At 47.3% G+C, this 14208-nt stretch overlaps 1 protein-coding gene across 2 annotated transcripts in view; it reads left to right on the forward strand.

Moving 5' to 3' along the window:
- RGS20 (regulator of G protein signaling 20) overlaps positions 1-14208 on the forward strand; it is a gene marked incomplete at both ends in the record, with an annotated part of 38978 nt that overhangs the window by 9126 nt on the left and 15644 nt on the right. Inside the window, one exon of one of the 2 annotated variants that reach the window (XM_080611653.1) lies at positions 10162-10260. The exons of the other annotated variant lie outside the window; for it this stretch is intronic. Within the exon in view, the coding sequence (XP_080467779.1) occupies positions 10162-10260 (99 nt within the window). Of the gene's footprint in view, positions 1-10161; positions 10261-14208 lie in introns of those variants that run through there. 2 annotated transcript variants of the gene reach the window in all.

Below are 14208 nucleotides of genomic sequence, written 5' to 3' on the forward strand. Positions count from 1 at the left end.
CAATCTAAACTTCCCCTGTTTAAGTTTTAACCCATTACCCCTTGTCCTGTCACTGGAGTCCCTGATGAATAGTCCATCTCCAGCATCCCTATAGCCCCCTTTCAGATACTGGAAGGCTGCTATGAGGTCTCCACGCAGCCTTCTCTTCTCCAGGCTGAACAGCACCAACTTTCTCGGCCTATCTTCATACAGAAGGTGCTCCAGTCCCCTGATCATCCTCGTGGCCCTCCTTTGGACTTGTTCCAACAGTTCCATGTCCTTTTTATGTTGAGGACACCAGAACTGCACACAATACTCCAAGTGAGGTCTCCTGAGAGCAGAGTAGAGGGGCAGGATCACCTCCTTCGACCTGCTGGTCACGCTCCTTTTGATGCAGCCCAGGATACGGTTGGCTTTCTGGGCTGCGAGCGCACACTGCTGGCTCATGTTCATTTTCCCATTGACCAACACCCCCAAGTCCTTCTCTGCAGGGCTGCTCTGAATCTCTGCCCAACCTGTAGCTGTGCCTGGGATTGCTCCGACCCAGGTGTAGGACCTTGCACTTGGCATGGTTAAACTGCTATATCAACAGTTAAAAGTAGGAACAGACTGCAGCAAACCAGGAGCTGCCCAGTGACACCATCCAAGCATCAGTTGATGATGTTACAAAATGTCACATCAGTTTTCCTTATTCACTGTTGCAAGTGCTTAATTACACTCACAAGAAGGATTAAAATTGTTCTCAGGAGTCTAGAGATGTCAGGTGTAGGCTGAGAGATTCATACAGAGAAAGGGGAAGGGCTCAACTTTGTTCCCTTATTCATTTGGTTCTATTTGTGAACACAGCCTAATTTCAGGAAGTAGCTGTGATTTTTGCTGTGACATCTTGTGTGATTTACTTTAGGGCTCAGTAAAGAAGAAAACAGTTCTTACTGTTCTATTGACTTCACTGTTTCTTTTGAGGGTAAGCAACTTAAGAGCAAAAACAATGGATTAGGCTTAGACCAAGATGGGATAAAGCATTTTTTTCATGAACTGCATAATGATTGGGGTTTATTATGAGAGGTAAGAGGATTATAATTAACTTATTTGTATTGCAGTGCTTGATTTTGTAAAATCCATGGTCTTTTTATTACCAAACTGATTTGTTTAAACACAACCATTCTTCTGGGAGAGATGTCCTTCAGGAAGAAAACCTTCCTTTAGGGATTCCTTGCCAATCCTGAAGTTTAGTATCCAAAATAAGCTTTGGCGCTCAAACTCTTTGTGCCTTTTGGTACTTGCAGCTTGTGCTCAGATTTGCACAGGTGCTGAGACTGCACTGGAAAAGTGGCCGAGTTGCTCCTGTCCATCCCTTCATCCTGTTTTTTCATTTGGAATTCCAGCCCCATTTACAGATTGCATTACCTAGAATTCTGCATGTCAGTAAATGGGATATCTATAACATATGTATTTAATATGGGCTCTAAATAAGAGGGTTAAAGAGTGTTTATCAGTTTGCATCCAGATCTTCTGGATGGTTTGGCATGGAATATTTGGATAATTCTCCGATCTGAAGACTGATGAAGTGAGTCACAGCCTGGCACAAATGGCAGGGACATTTCTTCAAACTAGCATTTCTTTATGTTCACTGAAATGTTTGATTCTAAAAGATGGTTGTTATTTTTATGACAGACCAGACTTCCTCACTGCACTGTGTTTATTCTGTTCATACAGACCTCGTGCAGATAAATGCATGTGCTTCATTTAAGTACAAAAATAGCATCTGCTTGAATGATTTACCTGACCAACAATGGCATGTTGTTGGCAAATATTGTTTCAGACTCATAAAAAACTCTGAAGTATAATACTGGGTTCTGAGCAGGCACATTTTAAACAGAATAAAAAGCCAAACTCTACTGGATTCTTACCAGCCTTTCAAAATCATCAGGAGAAGTAAGTTTAAAGGTGTTACAGATCAGAGAAGAAATTACAGGCTATTGCAGACAGAACACATTCAGTACCATTTTGTCTTTTCTGTTTGGTCAGGAGATAAGTTTAAAATGAACTGTAGAAAGGAGATTGGGAGGGATGTTTCATTTGCCCTGGAGGAGAGCATGGTCCTTCAAATCAGTAGTGAAATAGAGGGAAACCATCAGAAGTGTGGTCTGTTACTGTGTTGTTTTGAAAAACAATGTATAAAGATGGGATATAAAATAGGTTTGTCCAAATTTCTACCCATCTGGACTGCTGTTCTCCCTCTCTCAGGACCCATGTAGAATCCACAGCAAAATCCAGTGTATTTCCAATTGCAGGGAAACATAACAGACAGCCCCAGAGTGGCCAGAAGAAAAGATCCAGCCTGCAGAAGGGAGAGTCAGTCTCTCTGAGCATCAGACAGGAGACACATGGTTTCACAGGAACATATCAGGTATCTTCCCCGAAAGCTCTGGGTTTTTTCCTTCCTTTGTTTTTTACTCTTGAGGTCCTCGGCATCTGTAGTCTGTAACTTGGTATCATCTGTGGTGTCAAGGAAGACCTGGCAACTGATACCATTTGTAAGTCTGCTCCTAAAACTAAAGCAAATATGACATTTAGCCAGTAATATGTGCTGTCTGCAATCACAGTCTCTCTAATCCAGGCATACACTCCTATGTGGATAAGATCACATAGGCATCTCTGACAGAAAGATTAGTTAAGAGATTCTGCAGGCCTTTCCCAGGCCTTTCCCCTCACTTCTGCAGGGGTACAGGGGTAACATGACCTCTTTAAATCAGTACTTGTTAGAACCATTGATAACTTAGTACACTGGGGTGCATGTCACCTGAAGTTTTCCTGTTTCCCAAATACGTTCACACCTTCTCCTCACTGTCATTGTTATCAAATCAGCTCTTCTTTCTCCCGTCATCATTCAAAAGTCTTTTCAAGATGATAGAGAAATACTCCTGGCAATACAAACTGGTCCTGCAATGAGACAAACACAGAGTTTGCTCTTCGTCAGCCAAGAACATTCTCGTTTCTGATGCTATTCTTTTTAACCTCATACTCTATAGCAGTCTCTTATTGCCTGATCTTTATTCTTTTGTTCTTCTTTTTTGAAGGAATTATAGTGTAGTTTAGCTCTGATCTCTTTTCACGTTCTCCACCACATCCTTTAAGTGAGTGATTTTCTCCCATCAGCCTTTTAACATGGCTGCATAATTCCTCCAATTCCTCCATATTTTATAAGGTCCAAAACCTGATAAAAAGTCAGTGGCAGAAGTCACAGTGACTTCCTCGGGAATCTTGTCAAGCTGGAATATTAATGTGCAGCCACGTTGGGCAACTGGGCTTTCAGACTCACTCTGAACTACTGTGAAACCTCTCAAGCTGTTCAGGAACATTGCTTCCAAATTGCCCCATTAATCTTTGTTTCTGAATCAGCTCTGGAATGTAACTACAAACGACTTTCTAGACCTACAAATTGCAGTCATGTCAGTTTTGGATTCTTCTTTAATTTAACTATATTTATTACTTACCAAGCACCTGTGTGGTAAGGAGCCTGTGTAATAATTAGGTTATGCGTGACCCGGAATATCAGGAGCATACCTGCAGGTTATGGCTGGATGGATACCTTCTGAGTGACATTGATCCTATACAGATATTATTCCTTTGCTAATAATGAAAAGAGGAAAATATTTATGTCTTCAGTTTTAGTTCATTGAATTTCCATTATGGGCAGGGAAGAGGACCCCTCACGAAGAATAGTGCTTTGGCACTTTCCTTCAGCTGTTGAGGGTCCACATTCAAACTGTAGGTGCACAGTGACACCTTCTGGAAGCTTGTCATGAGAGCTACTGAACAGCTTCCTGTCATCAGCTGGAAACTCACAATTTTTATATGTAGAAGCTAATTTCTTCTGGTCAGTGTTTTGCCCAGACCTTTGTTACAGGTTCTATGATGTCGTTGGAGCATAAACTAACAGAATGTTGTTGCAATGGGAGAATTTTTCTTTTAAATTCAACCCAAATCTGTAGGGTTTTTTAATGATTCCAAATAATTCAAAGGTTTATGGAAAAAAGAAAAAGGAGGATAGAATTGTAGATGTATGGTAACCTCATGATTTAAAAACAGAAGTGTAGTTAGCATTACATTTTTAACTAATTATCAATATAGAGAATACAGCGAGGCTTCAATTTGCCACACATGACAAATGAGATGAAGAGCATAGTTTCTTAATGCAGCTGTACTTCAGCAAAGATTTCATTTTTCTGTGTGTCATATTGCAATTCCTAATCAGACCTCCTTTGCCCAAGCCACCAAGTCTATCAATCTGCCAGAAACTCCGAGTCACCCAGGATTTTAAGCACATAAGTTGTGCCACAGAACTCCATCCGAGGGCTTACAGTCCCTGTAGTGTCTGCATACATCAGCTGGACTGAGGCCAGAATGGGGAGCAGAGTCACCTCTGAGGTGACACTGATGCTATAAAGCCCAGTGTTCAGTCCTACTAAAGGAAAACATCTTCTATTTCTAACATTTAATACCATCTCAAAGATTATTTCTCTTTACGCTTCCTCTTGCTTAGAAGTAAGAAGGATGTGATATGTAGGAGTGGAAAAGAAACGGGGTTGTGAGTGGAGGCAGCGGAGGCTAATTTCCAGACTTCCCAAGACTTCAGAGTAGAGGCTGACTAACACAAATGCTGAAGCAGAGAGTTTTGGCAGAACATACATCTGGGATGGGCCAACCCTGATAAAGTGCATCCCCCCAGAAAATAACCTTACAGTGCTGAAATAATTATAAAAGTACTAGCAGAGCCATCAACAGCAAACAGTTCTGGCTGCACTGAGATCAAAGCCAAGTATAGCCATTACGATAACTTCTCAAGCATTAGTCCTAATATAATGCAATCACAGGTTTTAGAATAAGACCTTAGTCCTCCAGCAAAAGGCTGAGAAACCCTGTGCTGTATATATATGCAGCCCAACAGATACATTTTGACAGTATGAATGGCATGGCATTGAGAGGAACTTCCCAGTGGGATTTTCACCTTTGGGCTTACACAGAATAAATTCTACTGGTGAATTAACACATTGCTATTAGCATTTATGAAAAGTCAAGTACTAACAGGTATCTCTGTGTGTGGGACAAGTCAATTAATGCTCTGTGGAACCATGCAGGTCTGTGGTTGGTTTTACATGTTAGAAGACTTGTTTATTTTGCCTCTCATCATCATTGAACCTACATCTTCTATTTGAAGTCAATTACCAATAGATTCATTAAGAGAAGTTACTTACACCTGTAAGGAACTGATGTTGAAAGAATACAAACATTTGAAAGTTCAACAAAGCTGTTTCCCATAATATCACTGGCGTTATGTTCACTTTAATATATGGGTATTTAAAATGCATCTTTTAAAATTTTGTATTTTTTTTTTTTTTACATTTTAAGTTTTTATTAAAAAATAAGACGAAGCAAACACTGGAATACTGCTGATATATCAAAGAAAACTGAAGTACAACTAAAGTCCCTGGAAACTCATTTTACATCAGAAAATATCTCCACTCCCAGAAAAGCCTATCAGTCTTCAAAGTGATTTGTAACAAGTGCACTTTCATGTCAATGAAAATAGTAAAAAATGGCTTCTCCTTTCTGTTTGAATTGCTCCCTAATTCACTATGAATCAGCTCCATTCAACAGTTTAGAAACTCTCAATTTAACAATTAAAGTGAGCAGGAAACACTAAAAGAGACTGGTACCTGTAATTCGCCACACAAATGTGTATGACCTCTCCTTGGGCAAGGAGCAGAAGTTCAGTTATGAGGCCCAGCAATCTGTTTTAACACCTAAAAGCAAAACAGGCCCCAAAAGAGCTGGTGTGTGCATTAGGTCACCCACTGAAGTCTGACTGTTGAAGAATGTTGGAATACAAAGTTATTAAAATACAGATACATGTTCTGCATTGCCTTTCTTATAAGCTGTTCTTAACATTTTCAATGAGAACAAATAAAAGAAAAGGTGTCATACAAGTTTGCAGTAATAATAAAATATTATTATAGTCATAATAATAACAATGATAACCTTTCTTCATTTCCACAAAGACAAAATTAGGAAAATACATTAACTGAACAAGTCTGCAGAAAGAGAAAGAATGGAGTCTAAGAAACATACAAAGGGATAATATTAAATAGCAAAGACACCCTCAGATGAAGCTATTCATTTCTGACATGGAATAAAAGAAAACTACTGCATGCTGGATAGACTTCCCTCCTAAAAGTTTGTCAATAACTTACATAAACTTAATGTGAAATGTTCAGGGAAGTGTATGTCGTGGTTTAAGCTAAAGAGATCTTATTTTCCTAATGCCTTACGTACTAGTAGCTAATACCAATACTGAAATTTAGTCCTGATTTAATATTTACCTTGTATGTTACAAATAAAGGTGCCATTATATGGGATAATTTTATTAAACACACACTTTGCATGTAAACTCTCCATTTTGAAACAAAAAGAAGACCCAGGCCAAATACTCCCATGCCTAACTAGATTGTCAGGATGTTTACATTTCACTTTTCTCTCTGTCCTAGTGAAGTTGAATTAACCTGTACAAAGCAGGGCAGCAATGGGGATTAAGAGTAAGGTCACAGACGTGCATGTGCACAGCATGCTACTCTGATGAATAAGGGAATTTTCTTTCACACATGAGAAATGCATGTTCAGATTCCTTCTAGGCATTTGAAGGGATTCAGTCTGTGTCTTTCAGCTCTTAAGGTTCCTCAATGTTAAAACCCATTTCAACAAAGTCCAAGCACTTATTTATCCAGTTCTGTCTTATACAGCTCAACATCAGCCTGCATCCATTATTCAGGGAGAAAAGAGAAGATGCCTATTTTTGAGAGCACTTTAAGCCTCCAAACTGCTCAGCTGTTTCAAGGATTTAGGTGGTTGCATACATATGCAATGATGCAGATGTACCTGTCTACAGAGCTAGGTAGAGTTCTCTACAAACACCAGGCGCTGGAAGATGCTTGGCTTAGGAGAGCATGAGTACCATCTCTTTATACAATGCTATACGCTATCACTGTGCATCACCAATACTAAAAACAAACTAGCCATCTTTGATAAGGTGTTAGTTAATCATGCCCTTCCTGACAGGAATGCAAAGGATGGAGCAAGACCGTACCTTCCAAAGGGGTTACACTATGCCAGTTTTTTAAACCTGAACTTGTTCAAGCATTCCTGCTAAGATTTAGAAAGCTACCTGGGACTGTAGTCCAGAGAGGGCTTAGGGGAGTCACATCCAGTCACTGGTCTGGGAAATGACCGCCCTTCCTAGCAGAGTGACTCGAGCTGGATTCAAAGGCCAGTGGTGTTAACAGGTGTTTGGTCTCAGGGCACATGAAGAACTACCTTGGTACATTTACTGAGACTTTCTTCCCTTTTCTCCACCAGGGAGTGAGCCACTATCATTTAAGCTTAACTGGAAAACCTATGACACCTCCACGTGTCCTGTCCAGGCCTTGACAATTGCAGTTCAGCAGAGTAATGCATTTAACATCCCAGCTGTGTGCTTTGTGCCACGACCAAAAGGGCAGAGATTTGCAGAAGGGCACCTTGCCACCCTGACGGACAAATACTAAATGGGGGTTTGGGGTGGGCTTTCTATTTTTACCGCTTTCCTGGGAAAATTGTCCAGCTTCCACCGTAGTTCACCTCTCTGAATAGACCTCGGGGAACTCTCTGCTGCTAAGCAACAGCAAGCTCTCCATATGTGCAGGAATGGCATCTTTCCCTGCTGGTCTCAGCTCTAACAAGCACCTTCTCCAGGCACAAATGGCACCACAGCCATGTTCTCTTATTGCAGCAGCAGTGGCTTTAGCCTTCAAGGGCAGTGCCATCAGTGTAGGAAGGGCATTATCCGTGCTGTGCATACTTCGATTCCTCTCTGTCTCTTTGATGGCAAGAGAATGGTTATAGGCCAGAAATGGGGAATGTTTTGGGAAGGGCTGGGCTTGACGCAAAAACGGCGCCCTGGGTAGAAATAGACAGAAATGATTGCTAGAGAAAAGGGAGGCAGAGGCCGAACGGAAGCGATTTCTGTCTGTTCTTGTTGTGGGCTCATGCTCTAGTAAGGTGGCTTTCTCTCTCCGGGACGCTGATACTCGGCAGGACGGAGCAGATCGTGCTGCCCTGTCACTGGGCGCGCAGAGAGTGCTCGCTAAGCAGTTGGGCGGGTTCAGGACCCTGGATAGAGCCGGGCGGCGGCGGCCCGGTGCGGGACTGGGGGCTGCTTTGGGGGGCTGTTTTTCTCTGAGGGGTGCAGGTTGTAAGTAGCCAACCTCTTTCCCGTGCTCCTCCGGCACTATGGCCAACCCTGAGCCCCACGGGGCACCGTCTCGGTACGAGAAGTCTCCTGCAGTCCTCTCCTGAAGGGCCGGCTTAGGAAAGTTAAGATCGGAGAGCGTGGCTGCGGCGGGCCGAGGGGGAGCCCCGAGCACACAGGCGCCGACCGGGGGGAGTCGAAATAGCACCGTGGCGGAGGGGCTCCGCTCGGGGCTGGGCTGTGCAGGGCTCCCGCCTCCCTGGGTAACGCTTATTTTGTGCTTCTCTTTCTCTTCCCCCCCCCCCGCCCCGTCACCCCCATCTCACACCTCCCCGCACGCCGCAGACTCCGAGGCCTGCCAGGCCCCTCGCTCCGCTGTCAGCTCTGCTCTCCAGCCCCTCTCTGCGGCCGCAGCTCCCCGCCCGCCGGCCCTGCACACGCTTCATTTCGGCGCCCCGTCGAGACCCCACGGGGCCCCGCTTCGGCCCCACGGGCTTGGCGGCTCTGCTGGCCGGCACCGAGGCAGCCGCCCGCTGTCCGCTCGCCGCCTTGCTGCGGGGCCGCTGGGCTGAGCAGCCTCCGGCCCCGGCGCTGCCGCCGCCCAGCCGCCTCTCCCCGGAGCGCCGGAGATGCCCAGCACGCCACGGAGCCGCACCGCCGCAGCTCCGCGCTGCCCCCGAGCCGCCCGGCGCCGTGAGTACCGCTCGTGGGGCCGCGTCCGCCCCTTCCTCCTCCTCCTCTTCCTATTCCTCGCACCGGGAAAGCCGCTCCCGCCCACGTGCCCCCAGCCGACACGGCGTGGGAGTCTCCAGCGCTCCACGGGCAAAGCCCGCTGCTTCCCATTTGCATCCTCCCCAAAACGCTCCCCGAAGCCAGCGGCTCCAGCAAGGCGGCTCCTGCGACCGCCCTGCGCCGCAGCCGGTGCACAGGGCGGGAAGGGAGCATCCCCGACAGCAGGGCTGCCCGACAGGCATCCCGGGAAGGCGCAAAGTGTTCATGCAGCCGGACAGTCTCGGTTTCACGGGAAGACCGTGTCGCTCTGCCTGGGGACAGCGGTGACCCAAGCCAGCCGCGGCCGTCCCGTTAACCCTTATCCCGCCGACGGGCGCACTGCGCCCTTCCAGTAGACTGGGTTTGGGTCTGCTCGAGGGGCCGCGGTGGCGGGGCGTTATCGGTGAATAGTCCCCAGAACGTGGCAGTGTCGGTAAGGGAGCTGCTGAGACTACCGCCCGGAGGAGGGGGGCGAGAGTCTGGCCCGACAGCCCCTGCCCGGGGCACACTTCTTGCAAGGGCTGCTGTGCCCGAGGTGCATCGGGCCCCGCTAAACCGGGAGAGCTAGACCGAGAGAGCCCTTCGGCGGCGAGCTGTGCGCCTTTGGAAGACAGGAGGCGGCTGAGGGAGAGGGAGGATGCATCCTGCAGTTACTTAAAATGCAAGCGTGCTCCAATCCCGGGTTTATAAGCGCGACTCCTATTCTTTAAGGCATCTATGTACATTAAAACACCAGCACCGAGCACCGCGGCGGCACCGCCGCCTCTGCAAGCCCTTCCCACCACCTCCCCTGCGCGCACACACTCTCACACGCTCTCACGCTGGTTTCTCCGGCATTCCCCCCCGCCGGCGCCGGCCCCATGGCTCCCCCCGCGCCCTCCCCACGCCGCCGGCGCCGTGCCGCCGCTGCGGCCGCTACTCCCGTTGCGAACGGCCCCTGAAACGCAGCACTGCCCTGCGCTCGCCTCCCCGCGGACGGCTCGGCTGCAGCCCGCCCCGTCGTGCCTGGCCCGGAGGGGAGGGAGCTCGGGCTCCCGCCCTCGCTGCCCCCGGCTCCGGCCACGGCGAGCGAAGCCCGTCCGCATCCTCGGCCAGCGCCGTGAGACGAGCCCGCGAGGGCCGGGCGCATGCGCGGGGCTGGCGAGCCGCCGTCCCCGGGCGACCAGCCCGCCGCTACCGGAGGGGAAGCGGGCGAGGACTCCCGGCGAGGCCCTGCCGCCGACACCGTAAGTACCGCTCGGCCTCGCCCGGCGCCCGCCGGGCACCGCGACACCGCGCCCCGGGCAAGTGCGGGCTCTTTGCCGGCAGCCGCGACCACCGTGCTGCATCTGGTGCCGTTCCGGGTGCAGCGGGACGGGACGGGAGGCGCTGCCGACGGCTCCCTACCCGGCAGCGAGCGCAGTGACCGAGCGCTAAAAGGCGCTTCCTCCGGTCTCCCGGAGCGTCGGCAGCACTGGGGCTCACACCGCCCCGTCCTTCCCCACGGGCTCCCGGCGTGTAACACCCGGCTACCCCGGCCCCGGGAGCGAGAGCAAGACGCTCGCCGCGGGCTCGGCCCTGCCGCCGCTCCCCGGGGCGGGATCGAGCCCCACTCCGCGCCCCCTCCCTCGACCCAACGCTCGGGTCGATCGCTCTCTCCCGCCGTGCACCCAGGGGCCCTTCTTCCTCTTCTCACGAGTGTGGAGGAAAGCAAGGCAGCATCCATGGCAGCATCCATCACTCCTCACCCACCTCCGTGAGGGGAGTCCCGCGGTGCGGCCGTTGTCGGGGCCTTTCCCTGCTAAGTTAGGGAGATGAGTAGCAACAAGGAGAGTTCTCATATAGACTCTTCCAGTATAAGCCTGCCACATCATGTGTCCTCGGGTGAGAAAAAGAGCTCTTTCCAAGCTTCGTCATCTGCAGGTAATGAGAATTGGACACAACTGCAGAAAGTGAAATAAGATTATCCTTGTACATGCCAGTACGAGTTACAGTAGTTTAATACTGATGTAATTTACTTGATGTGTCTGTTCCATTATTTCATGTTTGCTGCTGAAAAATGTTAGATCAAACTTTCCATCCAGTGCCGCCAGTACGACATAAGGGTGAGGAGTCTTCTTGTATCTTTGTGCCCATTGCACAAATGAACATCAGCATCAGGCTCAATGCTCTGCAGAGCTGCATACTGTGGTGCCAGTGATGGCATTGCTGGACTACGGGACCAAAACCAGTAACCATGAGTTTAGCTACACAGAGCACCAAAATTACTATCAGCTAGGAGTCGTACTTGTGCTCAGGTTAAAATTAGGAGTGTCCTTCTAAACTAAGAGCATGCTCAACTCAACTGAATGTAAAACTAGCACTGTGATTTATAAAATGCTCTAAGATGAGAGAACAGCTACTTTATTTCCCCTTTAATTTCTTACCTACTCCCCTCCCCATCATTACTTCTTTTAGTAGCATTGCTCTGGATCACAAATAGTTAATCATGGAAGCATCCCCTCAGCTGTTACACACCTCTTGAAAGGAACAGTTCGCATTTCACAGAGAGAGTAGTAGGGTTCAGCTTAAAGTACCACGAAGGAGTTGTCAGAGTACAAGGTCTCTGTGCTTCCTGGAGCCCAGGTCTCAAGGTGATGAACCTGAAGGGCAGACAACTACAAAGACTCAGCCAGTTATCAAAATTCATCCCATCTTTTTTTCATCACTAGGAAAAGTTATCCCAAGGAGGCAGCAGGTCTTGGAAACACTACAGAGATCTCCTAGTGTTCAGAAACAAGAGCATTCTTGGCTAGAGGTTCATGACTCTGAACTTCGCAGGCACCTTTTAAAATTTGTCATAGACAGGTGAAGCAAAGCAGCCCAGGAAGTGTCATGACCCAAACAACAGTGTGCTAAGTCAAATCCAGCTTTCAGCTGGGTCTGGTAATACTCTTCCTGGCTGATGCTGTGCCACTTGGCACTACAGCTGAGCTTGCAAGGCAGAGGGTTGCTACCGCAGAGCATCCCCTGCCCAAGCAGCCAGATGCCAGTGTAGTACAATCTGAAGTGAATCGCGACAATCGGAATCAATAGGAAAGGGTACGTGAATCACTACTTAATGCACCCCAGGGTGAGTCATCCTGATTCTAACCATCTTTCAGCCCGGTACAGTGTCAGTCAGCTCCTCACACAGTTCGATGTGAGTCAGATCTCGGCACCGAGTACAACATGAAATGAGTCACCAGCTAATACGGCGCCATGTGACTCCCATACCCAGTGCGAGTTGTCAGAGCTTCTGTGTGATATGAGTCACTTCATAGTACAGTAAAATGGGCTTTTTGGAGACCATTCATAATTGAGCACAATGCAACCAAGCGCTCAGGAGGAGATGATGGGAGTGAGCAGAGCAATCTGCTCTGTGCACCGGTTTCACTGTTTGCATAGTGAAGAGGTTTGTAAAATATTAGGATGAATGAATGAATGTTTTTTTAAAGCAAGCTGCATAAAAATAACTGGAAGCAAATACTTCCTCTGACATTAAAGGCAGCCAGAGCAGGGCTGAAGCAGAAGTAAAACTCCCAACACTGGAGAAGCCCAGGGTTTTTTTGCTTGTTTTTGCTTCCAATAGAGCTGATCAGCCAGTGTGAACTGACATTCATCCACTGAGGCTGACTGCAGCTGCCACGGAAGCCAAGGCAAGGGCTGCCAACAGCCTGGGCTATGCAGAGGAGGGCTTGACACTGGTGTAACTTAACTGCAGTTCACAACCTGGTTTGTGAAGGGACTCAGCATGGAACAAAATTACACCCATGTTTGTATTGGTTCTGCTCCACTATTGCAGTACCCACATAAACGGCTGGACCAGAGCAACAGGTTACTTTCTATCCAACTGGTGAAAAGCTTCTCATGTCTTTCCCATGTTACTGGAGAAATAATGAGAGAGGGTGACCCTGCTGATTGCATCTTAAAGTAGTATCTTCAGTGAAGTATCTTGTGATAAAATCCAAAGCAATACTTTGCAATACTACCAAAGATACAGTGCATCCCTCTAAAAAAATAGGCAAAAATACTGAAGCCCCAAGTAACCACATTTCTTAACAAGAAAGCAGATTTTACTCAGAAAAATACTTCAGTGTAGGAAGTTCTCTGCAGACAGTGGGCTGATCTGGTGGCCAAATGTGCAGCACTGAATACCAGATAAAAAGGAGCAGAAAATACCTAAGCCCTTGGTAAGAAAAAGACCTCGGTTACAGGTGACATTATCAAGGTACCATTACCGGTTACTATGTGGGTGTAAGATGCTTTCAGCCATTCCTTTTGAAATGTAAAGCAATGCTTTAATCTGGATAAATGAACACAGCTCCTGCCAGCTACTGCTCCTCTGAAAAATAAATTAAATAACCAGGTAAAGGCACTCAATTTCTGGACATTTTACATAAAAGCATCCCAGAATTGTTCTTTAAGCTCATAGAATTTATCAATGCAATTTTATCCACTTAAGCCTTTGACAGACTTGGGTGCAACAGGGATATGAGAAGCTGTTTAATTCTGTGTGGCTGTCAGTCTCCCCTCTGGTAACCTCTGTCTTGCATTCACAAAGCCTCAACCATTTCAGTCACCCCACTATGATATGCCAAAAAAATCACTTTCAAAGAGCTCTTGCTCTTAACTCCCTAAGTGGCCAATCCGATAACTATGCCTAAAGCCTGTGCATATGTGTGGGTGAGATCATTAACATCTATTATAATTCTTTTCTATCTAAAATAGTGCACTGCTTGATGCAGAAAGCCTTTCAAGATTTGTCAATGAAAAGGAAGAAGCATGAGCATGGAAGCTTCCTGTTCATATTTCAGTTGACAGTAAACTACCACAGGCTTCAGTGAGAGTATGCTGAGCAGCCCCAAATATTTCTAAATTAACAAAATACAGATTCAGAGACTTAGAGCATATCCCCAGTTTCAAGCCTCTTACGACATTAGCAGATATGGACAGAATCTCTTTTTTCCAGCTCCCTGGTTATCATTACTGGGGGGGGATCTGAAGAGACAGCAGCAATGGCCAGAGTTCCGTACCCTCACCTAATGCTTGCTAAAACCAACAGGTGGTTTTCCTTCTTTCACGCAGTTTGGATCAGGCCTCAATTATTGACTGAAAAGTAGCCAGGCTGTGATGACCCCCATCTGGGCACTCACTACCGCAGGGCTTCACAGGCT

This window comes from Psittacula echo, assembly GCF_963264785.1.
Source record: "Psittacula echo genome assembly, chromosome: 2".
Lineage (NCBI taxonomy): Eukaryota > Metazoa > Chordata > Aves > Psittaciformes > Psittacidae > Psittacula > Psittacula echo.